This window comes from Pezoporus wallicus, unplaced genomic scaffold (assembly GCF_028554395.1).
Source record: "Pezoporus wallicus isolate ANWC-B61680 ecotype Strahan unplaced genomic scaffold, APGP_CSIRO_Pwel_v1 contig_13737, whole genome shotgun sequence".
NCBI classification, from domain to species: Eukaryota; Metazoa; Chordata; class Aves; order Psittaciformes; family Psittacidae; genus Pezoporus; species Pezoporus wallicus.
Window position 1 is genome coordinate 365,084 of NW_026641629.1, and position 21,273 is coordinate 386,356.

General features: G+C 67.6%; 7 protein-coding genes across 13 annotated transcripts; 4 read left to right on the forward strand and 3 right to left on the reverse strand.

Annotated features, from left to right (window-relative positions):
- Positions 1–656: 656 nt before the first annotated feature.
- On the reverse strand, positions 657–4,299 carry CTSA (cathepsin A). Its single transcript, XM_057424708.1, has 15 exons — positions 4,204–4,299; positions 3,895–4,058; positions 3,706–3,817; positions 3,540–3,590; positions 3,215–3,301; positions 2,978–3,133; positions 2,554–2,645; positions 2,174–2,258; positions 1,977–2,068; positions 1,709–1,787; positions 1,461–1,609; positions 1,313–1,388; positions 1,145–1,234; positions 939–1,040; positions 657–842 (listed from the first exon to the last, which is right to left on the reverse strand). The coding sequence occupies exons 1-15, from the start codon at positions 4,252–4,254 to the stop codon at positions 759–761; spliced, it is 1,470 nt and encodes a 489-aa protein (XP_057280691.1). The 5' UTR covers positions 4,255–4,299; the 3' UTR covers positions 657–758.
- Positions 4,300–4,516: 217 nt separating this feature from the next.
- On the forward strand, positions 4,517–7,511 carry NEURL2 (neuralized E3 ubiquitin protein ligase 2). The gene is made up of 2 exons (XM_057424719.1): positions 4,517–5,263; positions 7,366–7,511. Exons 1-2 carry the CDS (start codon positions 4,612–4,614, stop codon positions 7,479–7,481), a joined length of 768 nt encoding a protein of 255 aa, XP_057280702.1. The 5' UTR covers positions 4,517–4,611; the 3' UTR covers positions 7,482–7,511.
- Positions 7,512–9,934: 2,423 nt separating this feature from the next.
- ACOT8 (acyl-CoA thioesterase 8) lies at positions 9,935–12,112 on the forward strand. Its single transcript, XM_057424724.1, has 6 exons — positions 9,935–10,071; positions 10,149–10,285; positions 10,509–10,734; positions 10,985–11,142; positions 11,446–11,637; positions 11,728–12,112. Exons 1-6 carry the CDS (start codon positions 9,935–9,937, stop codon positions 11,844–11,846), a joined length of 969 nt encoding a protein of 322 aa, XP_057280707.1. The 3' UTR covers positions 11,847–12,112.
- Positions 12,113–12,605: 493 nt separating this feature from the next.
- Positions 12,606–15,301, reverse strand: SNX21 (sorting nexin family member 21). Of its 7 annotated transcripts, none has more exons than XM_057424712.1 (5): positions 14,757–15,301; positions 14,030–14,304; positions 13,783–13,941; positions 13,631–13,649; positions 13,348–13,518 (listed from the first exon to the last, which is right to left on the reverse strand). In XM_057424712.1, exons 2-5 carry the CDS (start codon positions 14,289–14,291, stop codon positions 13,500–13,502), a joined length of 459 nt encoding a protein of 152 aa, XP_057280695.1. In that variant the 5' UTR covers positions 14,292–14,304; positions 14,757–15,301; the 3' UTR covers positions 13,348–13,499. The 7 variants fall into 7 exon arrangements, with proteins under 7 accessions (XP_057280692.1, XP_057280695.1, XP_057280696.1 ...); XM_057424713.1 differs by having other exon boundaries at positions 13,631–13,641; positions 13,784–13,941; positions 14,757–15,300; XM_057424714.1 differs by having other exon boundaries at positions 13,417–13,518; positions 13,631–13,664; positions 13,784–13,941; positions 14,757–15,300.
- An 802-nt stretch (positions 15,302–16,103) lies between these two features.
- TNNC2 (troponin C2, fast skeletal type) lies at positions 16,104–18,148 on the forward strand. Its single transcript, XM_057424725.1, has 6 exons — positions 16,104–16,275; positions 16,958–17,009; positions 17,111–17,254; positions 17,334–17,448; positions 17,720–17,856; positions 17,935–18,148. The coding sequence occupies exons 1-6, from the start codon at positions 16,264–16,266 to the stop codon at positions 17,964–17,966; spliced, it is 492 nt and encodes a 163-aa protein (XP_057280708.1). The 5' UTR covers positions 16,104–16,263; the 3' UTR covers positions 17,967–18,148.
- A 530-nt stretch (positions 18,149–18,678) lies between these two features.
- Positions 18,679–19,503, forward strand: LOC130607536 (regulator of G-protein signaling 9-binding protein-like). Its single transcript, XM_057424721.1, has 2 exons — positions 18,679–18,982; positions 19,094–19,503. Exons 1-2 carry the CDS (start codon positions 18,679–18,681, stop codon positions 19,501–19,503), a joined length of 714 nt encoding a protein of 237 aa, XP_057280704.1.
- Positions 19,504–19,866: 363 nt separating this feature from the next.
- Positions 19,867–20,954, reverse strand: UBE2C (ubiquitin conjugating enzyme E2 C). The gene is made up of 6 exons (XM_057424722.1): positions 20,810–20,954; positions 20,703–20,730; positions 20,517–20,603; positions 20,233–20,437; positions 20,096–20,155; positions 19,867–19,953 (listed from the first exon to the last, which is right to left on the reverse strand). Exons 1-6 carry the CDS (start codon positions 20,896–20,898, stop codon positions 19,895–19,897), a joined length of 528 nt encoding a protein of 175 aa, XP_057280705.1. The 5' UTR covers positions 20,899–20,954; the 3' UTR covers positions 19,867–19,894.
- Between the last annotated feature and the right edge of the window lie 319 nt (positions 20,955–21,273).

Consider the following 21,273-nt stretch of genomic DNA (forward strand, 5'->3'; position numbering starts at 1 on the left):
GGCAGCTACAGACCAGTGGCAGAGGGGCTCAGAGCAACTGCCCCTCCCTGCTCTTGTGGGGGCCCTGTTTCCAGGCCTCAGTGAACACTGAGCAGTGGAGGGGACAGAGGACACACAAGTCTTGGTGCCCCAGCAGAGTGTGGCAGTGCTCACTGCTACAGCATCCTTGGCACAGGGTGGTACTCATCAGAGAGCAGAGGGGCAACAGAGTGGTGCGAGGAGCTGGTCATAAGGAGCAGAACCACCTGGCTCAGAGTTTATTGCAAGTTCCCAGAGCACTGTGTGCCCTGGGCAGGGAGCAGGCAGTGGGATTGTCATTATGGAATGCCTCCTGCAGCGGGCTCAGAGGTGAGAGCGGGTCTGGAGCAGACAGCCCTCCAGGAGCTGCCTGCAGCCACCACCTGCACTGTGCTTTCCTAATGGGGCAGCTCCCTCAATCTGCCCAGGGCTCTGCGTGCAGGGGCAAAGGGAAGTGTGGGGCTGTGCCAGACCCGGGGGGACGCAGCTGCTACCCCAGACAGGGAAGAGGCGACACAGGAAGCCACAAAAGAGGTGGCAGCTGCAGCAGGCGCACAGCTCCTCACCCAGCGAGAGCAGAGCCCCCAGGGCTGCTCCTGCAGCCTCATCCTCACCCCAGGCTAGCGCAGGGAGCCCCACAGGCTGCAGCGGGGGGGGTGTGTGGTGCAGGAGCCCTGGCGCAGCTGCGGTGGGGCTGTGCGGGAGGTGCTGAGGGCAGCCGGGTGCTGCCTCCACTGGTTTTAGTATGGCTCATTCCTAATGAAGCGGCTGAACATGGTGAAGGCAGCGAGCGGCCGGTCTGTGGGCACCATGTGCCCAGCTCCCTGTGGGACATGGGTGGCAGCAGGTCAGCCACAGCCCAGCCCCGCTCTGGCTGTGGCACTGGCAGCCCTGTCTCCCCCGAGGCCACGCAGCCCTACCTTGATGGTGAGGAAGGCGATGTTGGTAAATTCCTTCACGAAGCCCCCAATCTGGTTTTCACCTCTCTCCGTGTAGAGCCAGGGCCGGCGAGCCACCTGAACCTGGCAGCAGTGCGGTGCCCTCAGCGCCCGCTGCCCTCACCCCAGCCAGCCCCAGCCCACAGAGCTGGGGACCGGCCCGGCCCGGGCCTGCACTGCCCGTTTACCTTCTGGCACAGGGAGTCCACAAACCACTCGTCCCCAAGGAAGTTGCAGGCCATGTCCACGTCCCCGTTGTACACCAGGATTCGGTATTTCTGTGGGGCAGAAGGACAGTGAGCGCTCCGCAGCTCGGCAGAGCCGGTCCCGGGGCCTGGCGGCTCCCCCCCACGCACCGTGGCTCCGAGCAGCTTCAGGTACTGGTCGTTCATCTGCATGTAGAGGCGCTTGTAGCCGCGGTTCACCTCAAAGCTGTGCAGGAAGCGTCAACATCAGGCGGCCGCTGGCGCTGGGGCCGGTCCCTCCCGCCCGGAGCTCTCTCACCTGCAAACCTGCCACTCTGGGGCCTCGGCGGAGATGTGCAGAGCCTTCCGCACCTCCGGCGCGTTCAGGTACACGCTGATGTCCGTGGAGTTGGTGCAGGGCGGGTCCATCCGCACCTTATTGCGGGCTACCGGCATCCGGAACAGGTTCTGGGAGAGCGGGGAGAGGCCGTGCCGCAGCTGCCCGCGGGGGTGGCCGCTCTCTGCCCCCTCCCGCCCCCCGAGGACACGCGCGGCCCCACAGCTCACCTGCCGCCACGAGAACCTCATGGGCATGCGGATGAAGGAGTTGCCCAGGTCGTGGGTGATGAGGTAGTCACTCTCATACCTGCAGCAGGAATGACGTGGGATGGGCTGAAAGCTCTGGAGGAGCAAGAGCTTGGGGCCCTCCCTGGGGGAGTCCTTGACAGCAGCCAGGCCTGGTCAAAGGGTCCCAGAGGGGCCCCAGCCCAGCGCCAGCCAGGACCCCTCCCACAGCAAACCAAACCGAGACCCGCTGCCCTGGGGCTACTCTGACCTCAAGCCCCCGGGGACGCCGCCGTCACATGGCGCATACAGGTTGTAGATGTTGAGGCCGGACTCCTCCACAATCTGAATCATCTCCTCCATCTGCAACGAGCCGCAGGAAGGGGTTGGGACTCAGCAGGATGCTCCAGGGTCCATGGCGGGTGCTGCTCCCCCACACCAGCACAGGGTACGTGCCGCTCCCCTCACCTTGAGTGTGCAGTTCAGGTTGGAGTTGTCGTGGAAGTTGCACTTTTCCTGGGAGCAGCAGAAGGTCTGCAGGTCTTTCCACAGCCTGTGGGCAGAGACCAGGGTCTTGAACCACACTGCCCAGGTGGCAACACCAACAGCACCGCAGGCTCCCGGCTGCAGCACCGCAGGCTCCCGGCCTTGCTGCTGCATAGCACATGGCTCAGCCCGTGCCCTGTGTGCCCATGAGCAATCACACCCATGGAGCTGCCTGTGACAAGGGGCCATCTCCACAGCACGGCTGCTGGCCCAGGCCAGGGGCTGCCCGTGTCCTGCACACCACAGACCCAGCCAGCCTTGGGGACAGGGACAGAGCATCCAGCAGCACCCCCCCTTCTTACTCGGTCCCCAGCAGGCCGTGGTAATAGGCAAAGTAAACCAGGGAGTTGTCATTGATCTCATAGGATGAGAGACCATTTCCCACAGCGATTCCCTGCGAGGCAAGAAGAAAACAACTCTGTTGTGTTCCCGCTCCCCACAGGGCAGCCACAGGCAGCCGGCAGGAAGCAGATGCAGCTCTGTTTACTGCACGGAGGGAACAGGGAGGGTCAGGGCTGCCTGAGAACGCTCCCCGGGTCCCGCACGGCCGGGCCGGGCACGTCCGCAGCAGCCGCTGCCAGCGTCAGCACGAGATGAAAGGCGCGGGGCCGGCCCTGCCCCACACCCCAGAGAGAGCCCCGCACGCCTGTCCCCACCCCGGCACCGCGGCAAGGCAGGGCCAAGCCCCTGCTCAGGCCAGGCGGGCGGCAGAGCCCCACTGCTCACCTTCAGGTTGAGGCTGGGGTCCTGCATCACCCACTCGGCCAGCGTGGGGATGTAGATTCCCCCGTAGCTCTCCCCCGTGAGGTAGAGATCGTTCTTGCAGTACTCGGGGAAGAGCCGGAGGAAGTCCTTCAGGGCCAGGTAGTTGTTGTGAGCAACCTGCAGGGCAGAAGGGCCGAGTCACCAGCAAGGCAGGACCCCCGCGCCGGGATGGGCCCCTCCATCAGCCCCATCACTTGCCTCCGTGTCGTTTGTGGCGTAGTTCTTGTCATCGGAGTACGAGAAGCCGACGCCAGCGGGGGACTCCAGGTAGAGCACGTTGGCAATCTGCAGGGTGAGCAGAGGAGAGGGAGCTCACAGGATCTGCTCCTGGCTTGAAACCAGCAGCACCCACGGGTGCCTGGCCCGGCCCAGGGCTCCTGCCAGGTCTTGAGAACAGACTTGAGAGGAGAGTGAGCCAGGCAGGGGGGCTGCAGGAACGGGTTCTGTGGCACAGGCAGGAGGAACCAGCTCAGGGCCACCCTCTCCCCTCAGCTGTCGGCGGTGGCAGCTCCTGTGCCCGTACCTTGTTCCAGGCGTAGTCGTTGTACTTCAGCGTGACCCCATCGGGCTGGACCTGGGGAGGCAGAAGGCAGTGACCGAAGGGCACAGCCAGGCTGGCCCTGGTGGGGTGGCTCATGCCGCACACACAGCCTGACAGCCCCGGCCACGGGGCAGCTGAGGCTACTGACCAGGAAGGGACCGTGCTCCTTCAGGAAGCCCTCCATGGAGCTGCAGCCCGGGCCCCCGTTCAGCCACAGCACCAGGGGGCTGCTCTGGGGGTTGCTCTGGGCCTCCACGAACCTGCGGATACGCGGTCGTCAGCGCCCGGCCAGCGCCTGCCCTCCCCCGGGGCACAGCCCAGCGCCGGCCGCACGTACCAGTAGTGCAGGTGCTTGCCCGGCCCGGCGCAGAGGTAGCCCGAGAAGTGCCGGAAGGACGGCTGCTTGCGCAGCCCGGGCAGGAAGGTCACCTCATGGTCCGGGGGAGCGGCTCTGCTCAGCCCCAGCATCAGCGGCAGCGCCAGCAGCAGCACCGGCCCCATCTGCGGACGGCGGGGGAGAGAGGTCGGGGCGCTGCCGGCCGGGAACGGCACCGGCAGCGCCCCACGAACCGCCCCGGCTGTCCCCAGCCCCGGCCCCGCTCCCGGTGCCCGGTCCCGTCCCTCCCCTCCGCCCGCTGCCGCTGACCCCCGCAGCTCCCGGCGCGGCTCCCGCAGGCGGCAATACCGGCAGGCACATGATACCCACCCATATGACCTACCGCGATCACGTGAGCGGGGTGGGGCCGCCCGGAGGCCAATCAGAGCTCCGGGGGCGCCCGGTCCCTGTCCCGTCCCGTTCGGCACGTGAGAGCGGCACCGGCACCGGCGGAGCCGCGGCTGCACAGCGGCCATGGCCGGGCAGCGCTGGGCACGGCCGGGCCCACGGGCAGGCTCCGCGTTGAGCACCGTTGAGGCTGACGGTGCCCGCCTGCCCCCGGTACCCGCGGGACCCTCCCCCGCGGCACTAGGACCCCTCCGGGCCCCGCGCCCGTCCCCGCCCCGCGGCAGCTGTGACCGATGGGGCCGGTTATAAATAGGCACAGCAGCGCTGGCCATGGCCGCGCGCTTCCACCGCGTCCATGGCGCCAACGTCCGCCTGGACGGGACCCGCACGCGGGCCACGCGCGTGGAGAGCTTCGCCCACGGGCTCTGCTTCAGCCAGGAGCCGCTGGCGCCCGGGGAGGTGTTCCTGGTGGAGATCGAGGAGAAGGAGCTGGGCTGGTGCGGGCACCTGCGCGTGGGGCTGACGGCCCTCGACCCACAGCGCCTCGAGGCCGTGCCCGAGTACTCGCTGCCGGACCTGGTCAACATGGGTGACACGTGGGTGTTCGCCATCACCCGCAACCACAACCGCGTGGCGGTGGATGGGGAGGAGGCACGGGGCACCCCTGGGGAGCCCTTCCTGTGCATCGAGCGCGTGAGGATCCCCCGTGACGTGCTGGTGGGGCGCAGCAGGCCCGGGCGCTACAGCCACATCCTGGACGAGCTGTACAGGATGAACGTGCTGCCCCCCACGGCCCGGCGCAGCCGCATTGGGGTGCTGTACACCCCGCAGCCCGACGGCACCGCCGACATGCACATCATCATCAACGGGGAGGACATGGGGCCCAGCGCCCGGCACCTGCCCACAGCCCGCCCGCTCTACGCTGTGGTCGACGTCTTCGCCTCCACCAAGAGCGTCCGGGTCATCCCGGTGGATTATGGCTGTAAGCACCCAAACCATCCCAGGGGCACAGGACAGGAGCTGTGGAGTCGCTGGGCGGGGGGGGGGGTGTCACCTCAACAGTGGGAGCATCAGAGAGTAGCACAGGGCAGAGGGACACGGGACAGAGCACAGGAGAGCCCTGGACCCTACAGAGCAGGGCTGAGAGCCCACCCTGCTGCTGACGGGCAGCATCTGCTGACAGCTTTACCACACCGGCTCAGGGGAGAGCCCGCACCAGCTCCCGGTGGCAGTGGTCAGGGCAGAGCCCGGGCTGGTTGCTGCTCCCGGGCAGAGCGATGGGGTGGGTATTCTGGGTTGCCCTGGCCTGAGGGCCATGGTGCCCCAGCAGTGCCATGCTCACCCGCAGCCGCATGGACGCTCCTGACCAGAGGCCGGTGCTGGTGCTTACATTGCTGCCTGTTGGTGTCCGTCGCGGTGCCTGGCCTTGCCCACGGCACGAGGCAGCCAGAGCCGGGCGACGTCCTGCCGGGCACCAAAACATCCGGCAGCGCCCGCCCAGGCACACGCTGTGCCCTGCACCTGCCACGTGCCCCGTGCTGTGCCCTGGGCGGACACCCCGTGATGCCACCGGAGATTGGGCAATGCCTGGCGTCCCTCGGGCGGTGCTGGTCATGGCTCCTACAAGGAGTCAGGCTCATCGCTAATTAGCATCATAAACAGCCAGTGCTGAGGATGAGATGAGATGAGATGAGATGAGATGAGATGAGATGAGATGAGATGAGGGGCAAGACAGGAGCTGGTGCCTGGTGGTGGCTGTGCCGAGCACCGGGAGCCACCAACCGCGTCTCTGCTGGTGCAGCCTTCATCTTATTCTGTCTCAAGGCTTGAATCTGGGATTCTTCCACCAGTTGCTGTGAGCCCAGTTATCCAAACGGGGGTTAAACGTGCCCGGCTGCCCGGGCCCTGCCTTGGGAGTGTGCTGAGGGTTACCGACCTGAGCTACCGCAGGCAACTGAGACCCTGGAGAGTGAGGGATGCACTAGAGCACGTACAGGGGAGAGCTGGCCCCTTGCACCGCAGCCGTGGGTCCCTGTGAGTGCTGAGCCCTAGGCTGTGTCCCCGCGGCTGGCAGGGGCACTGCCGCAGAGGCACAATCTGGCTTCCTCTCCTCCGCTAAGATTTCAGTAACTCCGGTTTGTGCACCACTTCCGCAGGGTTTAAAATCAGTCCCAGTGTGTTTCTGTTCCTGGCCAGGGACTGGTGGGTGAAGTGGAAAGCAGAAGTAGCAGCTGAGCTGCTGGTGACACGCGGTGCGGGGGCCAGGAGAGGCAAAGGGCATCTGCCACCCATCACCCAGCACTCGGCAGGATGCACCCCATGCTGCTGAGGTGGAGATAAGTGCTCCAGCCATCCAGAACCAGCCCCGCGGCTGGCAGAGGGCTGGGCACAGCATGCTCCTGCTCAGCACAGCCCTGCTCTGCCTGGTGTGAGCTCCTGGAGGCATCGGCCCTGCAGCTGCGAGGCCTCAGCCGAAAGGGCTGGGTCCAATCTGGCTGAGCACAGTGCCCCAGGGAGCTCACCTTTGGTTTGGAAGCTGTGGATGAGCCAAGGCCCACGGCTGCACCTGAGTCAGCTCTTGTTTAAACAACTGCACCGCTGTGCTGAGCCACCAAGGGCTGTGGAGAGAGGAATCCCAGAGGGACGTGTGTCACAGGAGCAGGAACCAGGCAGAGCCACAGGGGTGGCCACAGAATAGGTCAAGGTGGTTGTCGCAAAGGCATCTCTAGAGCTGTCCTGCAGACACCCAGCAGTGGAAGCAGGCCAAGGAGCCAGGGAAAGCAGAGCACAGTGCAGGTGTGTGAGACCTGGGGAGCTGCTCAACAGCCCCCAGAGATGACAGATGCAAACAGCCCCAGCAAGGTGTGGCTTGGGCACAGAACCATCCCTCAGCCCTGCTCTGAGCAACAGGAAGAGCTCTGCATGGAGCCCCTCAAGCTTCCGGGCCAGCCAGCACAGCCAGCTCAAGCCCTGGGCAGGACCCTGCTGCTCCTGTGGCAGAGCAACTGCCACCTTTGGGTGCCTCTGGGGAGCTGTGGGACCCATCCCACAGGCAGCTCAGCTCCTTGTTTGTGTTGTCCCCAGTGCCGTCCCTGCAGACCCTGTGCCGGCTGGTCATCGAGAAGCACATCGTGCACCGCCTGGCCATCGACGGCCTGGACCTGCCCCCGCCGCTGAAGAGCTTCTGCAAACACGAGTGAGGTGTCGAGGGCTCCCCCCATGGCGACAGGACCTGCACCCACAGCTGCCCCCGGCACTGGTGAGCACGGCACGAGCCCCCCAACAGGGCACACGGAGTGCGTCAGAGGGACCTTCACCGCGCCGCAGGGCAGGGGTGCGGGCAGCAGCGGGTAGAGCCCAATAAAGTCCTTCCAGCCAGCGAGCGAGCGCGCTGCAGGGCTTGGGTGCACGGAGCAACACGGGGAGCGAGGGGGCAGCTGCCCCGCTCCTGCCTGGGGAGGAAGCTGCAGCTATGGGGTGTTTGGTCCCCAGCCAAGGGGGTTTCCTTCGCCCTCTGTCGCAGCATTTCTTGTGGCTACAGGGCGCTGCCTTCAGTAAGGTGGGAGAGTCCCGTCAGAGGAGGGCTCAGGGGCTGGGCTGGGATCCCCCCTGCTGCAGCAGCCCCAGCAAGCTGAGCCAGGGCACGGGTGCTTCTGTGCGGGGGCTGGGCAGAGCGCGGGAGGGCCCGGCCCAGCGCTCACGTGGAGGTAAATCACAGGCGGGTGCTGGCCCCGAACAGGCAGTTTCGCTCTTGGGAAACATGTTTACCTCGTGAGGGATGAGCTGTTTCCTGCGGGCGATACCGCAGGGAAGCCCGCAGCGCCCCGGGAGCTGCGCTGGAGCAGCCACAGCTCAGGCACATGCCTGTGGCCGGTGACCCAGTGCAGTGTGCAGCTCTCCCACCTCGCTGGCTGCGGGGAGCCCAGCGCTTCCCAACCCCTCCCCTGACCCTTTACCCTCCTGCAGTGCTGGTGCCAGGCGGTGACACAGGGTCAGAGCTGCACGGAGCGAGAGGCAGAGAGAGGAGCCCGCCGGAGTCTGATGGAAGCCCACGCATGCCAGGGAGCGATGGCGGGGGTGGGCAGCAGCAGAGCCTTCGAGGCCTCTCTGCAGCTCAGCTGAGGGGTGAAACAAGCAGCTCCAACTGCACAGAGCAGCGTTTCAGGAAACACGACACTCCGTTTAGTCAGGGAGATTTGATAGTATCAGATAATGTTACAAAACCCTCGATCAAGAGGAACTCCCCAGCCACAGAGCAGTCCTGCTCCTGCAAGGGGCTGACCCTCCCAAAAACACCAACACAACTGAAGCACAGCGATGGGGTGAAGTCTCCAACACCGCCCCCCACATCCCAGCCCGACGGGCTCTGGAGCTGCGTGCACTGGAGCAGCTCTTGCTGCGAGCTCAGCGCCCGGGGCCGGGGCTTGAGAAACAAGCTCTGGGTGTTTCCCTCATGCTTGAAGCCTTTGCTCCGCAGCGCTGCGGTGACACCACCACCACCCCCCCCGCGCCTGCCCCTGCGCTCCGGGGCCAGGTCCCCCTCGCCGTGGGGTCGAGGGCAGCCGCCACAAGCAGAGAGGGGGCGGCTGCGGCGCGGGGACGGACCCGGCTCCGAGTGACTCGAGGCCCGTTCCTGGCCGCGTTGCACAGGAGCGCGGCGGGACCTGCACAGCCTCAGCCCGCGGCATCGCACCACCGCCTCCTCGCGGCGCACCCGCGGCTCGCCGGGTCAGCACCCGGGACACCTCCGGTGTGCTGGGCGAGGACGGTGCGCGGGGCTGCGATCCGGAGGCTCACAGAGGCCAAGTGCTCGCACAGGCCACCACGGAGCCACCACGGAGCCCCGGCGGGCCCTCCGCCCGCACCCACCGAGCGGCTGCCGCCGCTACCGGGAGGACGCGCCCCGGCGGGCCCCGTCCTCCCGCGAGCCATAGCGGGCTGTGCCGTGGCTCTGGGGGCCCCCTGCCGGCCGGGCGGACACGCAGCATCCTGACGCGGCCTATCGCTGCCGGGTACGGTGGCACCGGAGGGCTCCGGCGCTGCCATCACACATCACGGGAAAGAAAGCTCAAACGCAGCAGAGCGAAGAACCCGGGAAGAGCGGAGCGGGGCAGGGCGGAGCGGGGCGGGGCGGGGCGGGGCAGGGCAGAACGGAGCGGAGCAGGGCAGGGCAGGGCAGAACGGAACGGAATGGAGCAGGGCAGGGCAGGGCAGGGCAGGGCAGAACGGAACGGAACGGAACGGAATGGAGCAGGGCAGAGCAGGGCAGAGCAGGGCAGGGCAGGGCAGAACGGAATGGAACGGAATGGAGCGGAGCGGGGCGGGGCAGGGCGGGGCAGGGCGGGGCGGGGCAGGGCAGGGCAGGGCCCAAAGGCGCCAGCCTCCCGGCCGCACCAAGAGCTGTAGCCGCAGTCGCGCTCCCTGCCTTAAACTGACTGCGACCCCGCCCTCACCCTGGATCTGACCAATCAGAGGCACTCGTTCCGGATTGGCAGGGGGGGAGCCAAACAGCGCAGAGCGTTCTGCCACACCCACTTGACTGACACCTGGGAGGCCCAATCAGCTGGCGGCCGCGCGCCCGCGAGTGGGCGGTGCTTCCTGACCCTGAGCGCGGCGGCCGCGGGTGCTGTTCTCCGTGCCGCCGCTGGCGAAGATGGCAGCGCCGGGAGACGCGGACGGGGCCGGCGCGGGTTCGCGGCAGGGTTCGGGGCGGCCGCCGCCCGGGGACCTGCGGAGCGCGCTCATCACCAGCGTGCTGAGCCTGGAGCGCCTGGAGCTCGACCTCTTCAGGTGCGCGGCGCCGCCGAGCCCGGGGCCGGGCCGCGCTGCCGCCGCCGCTCTCACCGCCGCCGCCTTCACCCCCGCAGGGGCCGGCACCACTGGGTGCCCGCCACGCAGCGCCTCTTCGGCGGGCAGATCGTGGGGCAGGCCCTGGTGGCGGCCGCCCGCTCAGTCAGCCGCGACGAGCAGGTGCACTCGCTGCACTGCTACTTCGTGCGGGCAGGTGGGCAGGGGCCGGGGCGGGAGGCGCGGGGCGAGCGGGCTGCTGGGCGGCTGTCAGCGCGCAGGGGGGTGATGAGGCCCGCGGGGTGAGCTGGTGCCGCGCAGCACGGAGGGGGTTGTGGCACTGCCCGCATGGCCCCAGGGCTTGGCCTTTGTAAGTCGCGTCCCATCTGCGGTGCTGGTGGCCCAGCGGCTGCCCATTGCTGGTCCCATTGCTGCCCCAGGGGACCCCAGTGTGCCGGTGCTGTACGAGGTGGAGCGGACCCGCACCGGGAAGAGCTTCTCTGTTCGTTCCGTGAAGGCCATCCAGCACGGAAAGCCCATCTTCACCTGCCAGGCCTCCTTCCAGCTCTCCCAGGGGAGCCCGGTGCAGCATCAGTTCACCATGCCTTCTGTGCCCCCCCCCGAGGACCTGCTGACGCAAGAGGAGCTCATCCAGAAGTTCCTGCGGTGAGTGGGGTGGAAGGGGCACCCCGGGGATTCCATTCCTGCGCCCGGGGCTCGGGGAGGTGCGGTGGCGAAAGCAGGCAGGAGAGGATTGGGATGACTGCCCAAGGAATTCCCAAATACACGTGGGAAGGGAGCAGAGAGGCAGGGCAGGGCAGGAGCGTGCCCCGGGTGGCCCCGGGCTGAAGCCGCTGCCAAGGACGTGCCCTTGGCCTGCCTGGCACTAACCTCGCTTCTCTGTGTCGGCCTACAGGAATCCTAACTTGGCAGACAGATACAGAAAGCACCTCACCAAGATTCAAGCCGAAGATGTGCCGATTGATATCAAACCCGTGAACCCGCCAGACACGTTCTGCTTGGAGCCGCAGGAGCCAAAGCAGTTCTTCTGGGTGCGAGCACGAGGCTACATAGGTGGGTCCTGCCAGGAGGGTGTTCGGCTGCCCACGAGCTGAGGGCTCGAGCTCAAGCTCATGCTGCAGAGCACTCAAGGGTTGTGGTTCAGAGGCTGCCTGCACCCCGAGCCTGTGGATTTCAAGGCTGTGATGCAGATGCAGGTGCTGCAGCACGGAGCAGTGCCCTGTGCCATGCCCAGCCATGACGGGCTTCCCCCGGGAGCATGGGCAGGGCAGCGGCTCTGGAGGAGCGTCTCGGCTGTGCCAGGCTCTCGGGAAGCAGAGCTGCTGGCCAGGACGGGCAGAGCCGGTTGCTTTGCAGGAGAGACTGACATGAAGGTGCACTGCTGCGTGGCTGCCTACATCTCCGACTACGCCTTCCTGGGCACGGCCCTGCTACCGCACCGGCAGTACCACATCAAGCTCATGGTGTCCCTTGACCATTCCATGTGGTTCCATGCACCCTTCCGAGCGGACCACTGGATGCTGTATGAGTGTGAGAGCCCCTGGGCTGGTGAGTGCTCATCATGCCCCTGGCACCCTGCATGGCAGGCCCTGGCCCTGCCCACCCCTCGAGCTGTGGTCTGAGGGAGCCTCTCTGCAGGTGGGTGCCGGGGCCTGGTGCAGGGCCGGCTGTGGCGCAGGGACGGGGTCCTGGCTGTCACCTGCGCGCAGGAGGGAGTCATCAGGGTGCAGGAAATGCCAAACCAGAGCAAGCTGTAGCCGATGAGCCCCACAGGGAGGGGCTTGGGCACACTGAGAGGGAGACCCTGGGACCAAAACTGATGCGGCAGAGCAGGACCCAGGCGGCAGGAAGGAGCTTTGAAGCATGGGCTGGATCCAGCACTGTGGGAGTGCTGGTGCCTGAGGCCCGCCGTGATGGATGGGGACCCACAGACATCTGCTGTTACCAACAGCACAGCACAGAACCGCACTATATCATCAGCACCTTTCACCTGCAATAAAGCAAGCTGTTGGTGAAGAGCTCAGCTCAGCCTCTGAAGTTTGTCCCTGTGGCACCATGCTCACCCAGGGAACCTCTCTGGAGGGGAGGGTGGGAGGTGCCAGGGCTGGCTCTGCCCCTGCAGCCGGTGAAAGTGTTCCTGCGGCACATACAGCTTCTGCTTCCCCTTCTCACTTCTTCTGCCCTTGCTGTGCCCTGCATCTCAGTCGTTGCTTCTGCTCACCCTTGTCTTTTGCCCAGGGCTGGGCTCGGGAGAGGGACTCGGGAAGGGGAGAGGCTTGGAAAAGAGGAAGCAGGGAAAGGGGACGGAGCAGCTCCCACCTCAGAGTGGGCAGCATGAGGTGTCCCGCTGGTGGTGCCCAGGGGGAGGTGAAGCTGAACAGACGCGGCGGGCGCTTTGCTCTGCTTCCTACTGAGACTTTATTAAATAAAGTCCTTCTTATGCAAGTTTTATGGGAAGCTCCTGGCAAGAGCCTGGACTTTGCAGATGCCTTCTGCAGAGCCAGTATGACCCAGCTGAGGTCCCGTCCATCCCCAAAGCCCCTCGAGCCAGCTCCCAGCACTGCCGGGGCATTGGTGAGTGCCCAGCCCCACGAGATGGGGCGGACGAACCACAGAGAAAGTGCTTTTTTGAGGCAGCTCCCGGGCATGGGCCGTGCTGCTGCAGGACCACAGCGCTGCCTCCCTGCCCCATCCCACCAGTGCCAGCACCCTCGCTGCTCCCGCTTCCCTCCATTCACCACGGCACCAGCGGGATGCTCACTCCAGAGGCTCCTTGATGAGGCACTCCTTGAGGGTGGGCTGCTGCTGCAGGGGCGGCCCGGCCTCCCGCAGGTCCTGCAGCCGGGCCTCCGAGCGCCGCTTGTCCTTGCCCACCTTCCAGGCGAGGTGGATGTGCGCCTGCAGGAAGGGCCCCAGCAGTGGGTGGCTGCCCTGAGCCTCCAGCAGCTGCAGCGCCTGCTCGCAGCACCCATGGGCCTCGCCGAGCTCGTCCAGCTCCTGGTGGCAGACGGCGAGCCCGGCCAGCGTCAGCAGGAAGCGGCTCGAGCCGCAGGCCCCCAGCCGGTCCTGCAGCCGGTAGGCGTTGGCCCAGGTAGCCAGGGCCTCGCGGTACATGCCGGTGCAGGTGAGGCGCTGTGCAGCCTGCAGGTCCTGCAGGAAGAAGAACTCGAGGAACTCGGGGGAGCGGCGGATCTCAGCAATGGAGTGCAGGTGGGACAGGAACTGCTCGAAGGCTCGGCTCCGCTTGGCAATGGTCTCAGCGGTGAAGTTCTGGCGCAGCCTCTTCCTGGGGAAGGCGATGCCGGCCATGTCGCAGCCGAAGCGGCAGCGCAGGCAGCGGTTCAACCGCTCAAAGTCCGAGTAGCGCCGGGCAATGGCGGCGGGGGCCTTGTCAAACCGGCCGGAGCGGATCAGGTAGATGGTGTAGAGCTGCGGGGGGAGCCGGGTGTCAGGCAGAGCCACGGGCAGAGCCAGAGCATGGCCGTGGCGGGGTCTGCCCGGGCAGGAGGGAGCAGCTGCAGCACCCATCAGCGATAGTTACCTGAGGCTCATCTGAGCCGCCAGCACCGTCCGAGCAGCACGGGGAAAGACAGAGAGAAATAAGCACCAGCCCGGGGGACCCCTGCCCCGGGGGGGGACAGGACCCGCACCCGCCCCGCATCACCCTGCGCACAGCCCCGCCGGGCTCACTCACCACGTACTTGGAGGAGCGCTCGCTGACCACGCTGGCGCTGGTGACCTCGAAGAGCAGGCGCTGCGGTGCCAGGCTGCCCCGGGACCTGCGCCACAGCTCCTGCAGCTGCCGGGTCAGGAGGCTGCTGCCGCCGGCACGCTCGGCCGCAGGGCCCCACTCTGCGCCGGGAGACGGGTGTCAGCCCGCGGCACCCACCATCCCCCGGCCGCCCCCCCGGTGCTGCCGCCCCGGCCCCACAGCTCCTACCTCCGTCCTCGGCACCCGCTGCCGCCGGCTGCGGTGGCTGCCCCAGCTCCTCTCCTGCACCCTCTGCCTCCTCCTCCTCCTCTTCCTCGTGGCTGGTGAAGCTCAGGGTGCCGCTGAGGCGCGTCGATAGCCCCTCGGTGTCATCCTCCAGCTCCGAGCTCTCCGGGCAGTCCTCGGCCTCAGCGCTGCCGCACGCCCGCTCCTCCCGGCCACCCTCACCGGACAGAGCGTGCCGCAGGCGGTGCAGGATGCGGGCGGCCATCCCGGCGGGCCGGCTGCCGGGGGGTCACACCGGTCACCCCAACGCGGCGGGACGGGGGCTGCCGCCGCACCGGGCTGCCCACCGCGGCCCCGCGGGCCCCGAGCGGGCCTGGGCTGGGGCCCCCCGGCCCTGGGACCCCTCGGCCCCGGGACCCTCCGGTGAAGCCCCGGGCCCCCTCCCGCCCCCTCCCCTCTCCCGCCCGGAGGAGCCGCGTCCCGCCGCAGCCGGTCCGTACCGCGCTGCCCGCGCCGGGCCGTGCCGAGCGATGGCTGCGGCGCGTCCCGGGATCCTCCCTGCGCGGCTCCGCCTCCGCCTGGAACCCGGATCGCGGCAGCGGGGCCGGCACGGCCCGACCCCAGCCGGTCACCGCTCCCGAGACCCGGGTCCCCCGCGCATCCCGGCGCCGGGCGCTGCGGGTGCTGATGCCCCATCCCCGCCGTGTCCGGTGCTCCATCACCCCGGTACCTGCAGCCGGCTCCTGGCTCCACGGTGCCGCACCCCCCGGGTAGGGTCGCTCCCCACTGCCCGGGCTCCCCGGGCCCTTGCCCATCTGGCCTCCCTACGTGGCCCGCGCGGCTCCGCTGCCTTATTTAGCGCCGTGTCTGCTTCCTCCTCGCCGCTTCCTTGGGAATGTCTATTAATACCGAGGAATCGGCCCAGCTGCTGCCATCGCTCTGCCCCTGCTCGCCCGCTGCGCTCAGCTCCAGCAGCCCGCATCCTGCCCGGGCTCCATCAGGGGTCCCGGAGCTCCCCACGGCACCGGCGGGGCTGGGGGGCTTCAGCACCTGGTGCCCAGTGGTCCCAAACCCTCCCAACTCCCTCCCTGCTGGCTGCAGGGCAGGGTGGGACTTTGTAGAGGCTGCGCTGGTGCCACCAGCAGCACCCATCCCGGGAATGGGTGCTCCCAGCAAAACCAGGAGCCAGGGAACCTCCTGCATGTCCCCGGCACTGGGACCTTGCAGGACAGGGTGCTGTTTGCCTGACCCCTCTGCAGCCCCCAGCTCTTGTGCAGCCCCCTCAGAGCACCGTGGGACACGGGCCACTTGGCCAGCATGTTCCCAAGGCAGGCCACTAGCCGTGGCCAGCCCTGGCAGAGGTGGCTGGCATGGGCTGCACTGTGTGAGGGCACAGCCTTCAAAGAGGCACCTGGGCACATTTCCCACTCTCCTGGTGGCACGGAGAGACAGGGCCTTTTCCGGACTCAGGTGCCAATGGTCTGGGGACCCTGTATCGCGGGGGGGGGGAGCATGCTCTGTGCCCCTCAGGGGCTTCATGGCCCACGTCCTGCTGGGGACCATTGGGTGGATGCTGCAACACGGCTGTGCCCTGGCCCACCAGAGCAGAAAACAAGGCTGAAGGAGGGGCACAGGTAGTGGAACGAGGCTGGAGCCCCCGGGGGCTTGCAGGGTGAAGGAGGTGACTGTGTCAGGATGGGACTGTGTCAGGGGAGCCTGGCCCCCTCCTGGGATCCTGCCCCAGCAGGGCTGTGGGCTTGGCAGGGGAGGGGGGCAATGGTCCATACTGGGGCAGATGTCTGGGGCAGGGGTGTCCTGAACCCCTTGTCTGAGTGATGCTGGCGGCTCTGGGGCTATTTTTAACCCCCTCCTCGCTGAGCTGCTCTGGGCGGGGGTGCCGCGGCGGGTGGGGGGGGTGGGCAGAGCCGTCCTCCTGCCAAGGCTCCTGTGTCCCTCCCCGGAGGGCTTGAATTTCTATCCCAGCTCCAGACCCGTGCTTAATCCCCAGCTCCTGGCCAATAACGCTTTGGCTAAATTAGGTAAAATGCGCTGGTTGCCAATGAGCGGGGCCGGATTGCCACCGGGGAGCTGATAGGCTGCTGGGGCTGGGGGGCCAGCGGCTGGGGGCACGCCAGCCCCGTGGGACGCTACAAATTGGGGTGCCAGTGGCACCAGGAAGCTTCTGGAGGGTTCTGCTGCAGGAGGTGGTGACTCCCTCGGGGAGGAAAGCAGCAAAAATGCCTTCAATGGTAAGAGCTGCCGCGTGCCGTGTGCTGCATGGCATGTGCTGTGTGCTGGGGCGAGACCTGGGGCGCAGGGGGTGCCGGGTGCCCTGGGAATCAGGGCTGCTGAGGTGCCTCCGTGGATGGTGGTGGGGAGATGGAGCCCGGGGCTGGGCCAAGCTCGGCGGTGAGGGCACGGAGGTGTCAGGGCGGTGCAGGGGCCCCGTGGCCGTGCCCCTGGGGTCTGCCTGGCTGCCCGGGGGGTGCGGGTGTGTGGGGATGGGAGTTAAGCCCTGGCCGGAGCTCGGGGCAGCGCAGAGGCAGCGGTGGCTGAAAGGCGAGCGCAGGGTCATGGGACACGGCGTCGCCCCGGCCCCAGCCTGCGCCTCCAGGAGAAACTCGATCAGGAGCGACAGGTGCCGGCGGCCGCGGCTCCACTGATCCCTATAAGGGGAGCTGAGGAGACCCCCAAAATAGCACCGCGTGCCCGGGATGCCAAGGATGCGCATGGGGACCGTGACCACTGCGCCACAGAGGGGCCCGAGCACCCACTGCCACCAGAGGGGCCTGTGCGGCACCGGAGCTGCCCTGGCACCATCCCCTGGCTGTGATGGGTTCTCCCCCCATCCTGCCCCACTGGCTGCCATGTGTGCGGAGCTCCCCGGTGCACCGTGTGCGGCTGTGCTGAGCCCGCTCCCGTGCCTTGCAGACGGACCAGCAGGCAGAGGCTCGCGCCTTCCTCAGCGAGGAGATGATCGCGGGTGAGCAGCGGGGAGAGGGACCAGACCCAGGCAAGGCGCAGGGCCAGGCTCTGCCCCGGTGCCGTCCTGTGCACTGCCCGGCACTGACCCTCTCCCCACAGAGTTCAAGGCCGCCTTCGACATGTTCGATGCTGATGGCGGCGGGGACATCAGCACCAGGGAGCTGGGGACGGTGATGAGGATGCTGGGGCAGAACCCCACAAAGGAGGAGCTGGATGCCATCATAGAGGAGGTGGATGAGGATGGTGAGCAGCCCTGGGTGCTGGGCAGGAGGTGCTGGTGCTGGGTGGGCAGCCTGACCCATGCTTGGCTTCCTCCCCCCAGGCAGCGGTACCATCGACTTTGAGGAGTTCCTGGTGATGATGGTGCGCCAGATGAAAGAGGATGCCAAGGGCAAGTCTGAGGAGGAACTGGCCAACTGCTTCCGTGTCTTCGACCGGTGAGTGGGGGCGATGTGATGGCTGCCCCATCCTGCCTGCAGGGGAAGCGGGGTCACATGGAATCAGAATGGTTCAGGTTGGGAAGGATCTTAAGATCACCCAGTTCCGACCCCTGCCACAGACAGGGACCCCTTCCACTAGAGCAGCTTGCTCCAAGCCCCTGTGTCCAACCTGGCCTTGAGCACTGCCAGGGATGGGGCAGCCACAGCTTCTCTGGGCAAAAAAAGTTTATTATTTCTTTGGGCACATCCTGCCCTCACCCTGCTGCAGGAATGCAGATGGGTTCATTGACATCGAGGAGCTGGGTGAGATCCTGAGGGCCACCGGGGAGCCCGTCACCGATGAGGACATTGAGGACATGATGAAGGATTCGGACAAGAACAACGATGGGCGCATCGACTTCGACGGTGAGCGCTGGCCATGGCTGAGCACAGGTGCTGTGCGGCCCGGCCGGGCCAGAGGCTGAGCCCGCTGCTGTCTTGCAGAGTTCCTGAAGATGATGGAGGGGGTGCAGTAAAGGACCAGACATTCCTCGGGCCGGTGGCTGCGCCCAGCCCCGCTCCAGCAGCAGCCAGGGAGCAGCAGCTCCACAGCAGCCAGCCCCTGGCCCCAGCTGCGCCCTGCCCTGCGCCGGCCCCACTGCCACGGCCGAGCTTTTCCTCCGCGCGCGGTTTCAGTGTGATCCTCAATAAAGGGGGGAGGCTCGAGCTGCTGGTTTGGGGTCAACCGGGTTCACACGGGGAGGGGGCTGCGGCCCCACGGCCCCTGTGCTGCTCCCCCGGTGGGGACGGGTGTGGTGGGTGCCTGTGTTGGTCGCGCTCACGCCGTGGGGCCACAGGGCAGTGCGGGGCCAGGGTTCCCACGGGAGGCTGGGCCGGCGCCAGCGCTGAGCTCAGAGTTTCCATGCGGAGCAGCCGGTTCACACGGCGGCACTGGGGGCCCTGCGGCCGCTCCTGCCCATCTGGGGGGATCTGGGGAGCCTCCAGCACCAGCGCTACACCAGGAACCCTGTACTCTGCCTAGGAGGGCGCAGAGGACCTGGGCTGGGGACAGGATGGGGGGGAACACCGGTTCCCCCCTCCCCACGGGGTCAAGGCAACGCTGGAGCTGCTGTGCTGGGACACGCCGTGCCCGCCCGGCGTGCATCGCTGCTCCCCAGGGATCCGCTCCTCCCTGCCTCTCGCTAAGGCCAGGAGAAGCGCAGCAGGGGACGAGGGAGCACCCAGCCTATGTGGGGACAGCGAGAGCAGCACCGTGCAGCTGGTGGGACAGGGGCTCGCAGCCCAGAGCCAGGGGCCACCATGGAGGGGCTGGACCCTGCCACAGCCTCAGGGCACACGATGGCACTAAGGAGAGCGGACGCGTGCCGCCTGCGGGGAGCAGCAGGAACGTGTGCTGCAGCCCAGGCCACGCTCTGCAAGGCCATGGCCGGGCACCGGCAGCTGGTGCTGCAGTTGGGGGGCAGCGCCGACGGCCCCCGGCTGCGGGAGGAGCGGCGCAGGAGGAGCGCGGAGGCCCGCGAGCTCAGCTCTGGTAAGGAGGGGGCTGCTGCACCCCGCAGCGGCTGCGGTGCCCCTCCTGCACCCACACCGGGGCCCGCGGAGGCGTCCAGGGTCACCCCCGCTCAGCGGCCGCGTCCCGCAGGGCTGCGGTGCGCTCTGCTGGCAGGGCTGCGGCAGGCGCCGGGGAGCCCCGAGGAGCGCCGGGAGCTGGAGCGGCTGTGGGTGCTGTTCCTGTCGGCGCTGGAGCTGTTCCTGCAGGACCTGCGCAGAGCCCACCGCCTCTGCCAGCTCTTCTCCCTGCAGGGGGACGGCGCAGCCCCACTGCGCACCGGGCTGGGGAACCGGCGAGGGGGGGGCCCTGTGCAGCCCCCGGCTGCCCCGTGCCTGGAGGAGGAGATCGAGCAGGTGAGGGCCACGCTGGCAGAGATGGAGAGCAGAGCCAACATCCCGCTGTGGACGGTGGAGGCCACGCAGTCGGTGGGGACGGGCAGCACCATGGCCGCGTCGGGTCAGGGAGGACCTCACTCTGGGCCCTGTTGCAGGGTGCTCTGAGAGGGTGCAGGGGAGGAGGCAGGACCAGCACCCCCCCCTTGCACCCTCTGGTATCACAGAGCAGGGGATGGGACCCTGTGTACTCCCCAGCCAAGGCAAGCGATGCCCTCACCCTGCTGAGGGAACGGGACCAGCTTCAGGCCCTTTAAGGGTCAATAAAGCCCCTCTCACCCCACAAGGACCAGTGTCCCTCCTTTCCTGCCCACAACTGCAGAGGGGCTGGCAAGACTTAGGGGTGCCAGGCTGCAACAGAGCCCCCAGGAGGACACTTATAAACATGCTTTTATTTATACAACCGTGGCTCAGACTGCAAAATTAATTTAATAATAGCTATGATACAGAAGCCGTGGCAGCGGCTGGGCAGGGGCAGGGGGGGACGTGGTGGTGCCGGTCAGTTGTCCTGGCTGTGGGTCTGCTTCGCATAAGTCTCCCGCACGTACTTCTTGTAGGCTGAGAGGAGCAGTGCAGGGCTGAGGGGTGGCTGCAGCGGGGCCGGGGGTTGCACCGCTGCACACCCTAGGGGCATGGAGAGTGGGACACGGGGGGGGGGGGGGGGGGGGCCGGGTGTGTGTGCTCTGCCCCAGGCACTCACCGGTTTGGTTCTTCCAGAGCTCAGCAGCGTGTGTGTTCAGGGGGCTCTCGATGTTTGGCTCTGGGGACAGCGGTGGGGTCAGTGGGGGGGCACCCGGACCCCTGAGCCCCAGTCCCCCCCGGCAGCATGGGACCCACCTGCTAGCAGGCTCTGGATGGAAAGCAGGATGGTGCGGACGTCGTAGAGGGCTGACCACTTGTCCTTGAGGATGTCGAGGCAGATGTTGCCCTGTGTGTCAACGTTGGGGTGGTAGCAGGGGGTCAGGAACCGCACCGTGGGCGCGGTGTAGGGGTACCCGCTGGGGAACTCCAGTGACAGCCTGTACCGCAGCTCCTCGTAGGCCTGGGGGCAGGAGGGAGTCAAAGGGGCACAGACCTGGGGGGAGCCCGGGGTCCCGCTGTGCCAGGTCCCAGTTGCTCACCGTGCCCGCGGCGCCGTTGATGGTCCCGATCCACTTGAAGAGGTTGTCGGACTCGGGGAAGGCGGAGATGCCTTTGTCACCGGACATCTGGGGGGGACAGCTCGTGAGGGCCGGTCGGGACCCCCCCCCACCCCGGCTCGGCCCCGTGACACCGATACCCCCTCCCCGCGCCGGGCCCCCACTCACCATGAGCGCCATCAGCTCCTGCTGCAGCCTGCGGGGGAAGCACACGTTACCGGCCCGGTCCGGCGGAGCCGCCCAGCCCCGGCCCCCGCCCAGCCCCGGCTCCTCACCTCTTCCCCACCGCGCCGCGGGCCGCCGTGGCCCCCGCCTCAGCCGCTTTGCGGGGCACGGCGGCGGGATCCGCGTTCTGCGAGGCCATGGCGGCTCCGGCCGCCGCTGCCCCCCCGGTTGGCGGGCGCTGGACGCGGGTCCTGCTCCCGGGCGGCTCCGGACCGGGACCCCCTCCGCTCCCCCCTCCCGCGGCTGCGCAGGACTCGGACCCGCAGCGGCAGGGTCCCGGTGCGGCTGTCTTGGTGCAGGGGTCCCCGGTGCAGGGGTCCTTGGCGGGTCCCGGTGCGGGGATGCCGGGTGCGGGGATGCCGGGTGCGGGGATGCCGGGTGCGGGGATGCCCGGTGCGGGGATGCCCGGTGCGGGGATGCCCGGTGCGGGGATGCCCGGTGCGGGGCCTCTCCAGCGGGTCGCGGTGCGCAGCCCTTCCCTGGACGCTGCTCTCAGCGATCGCCGCGTCCGGTC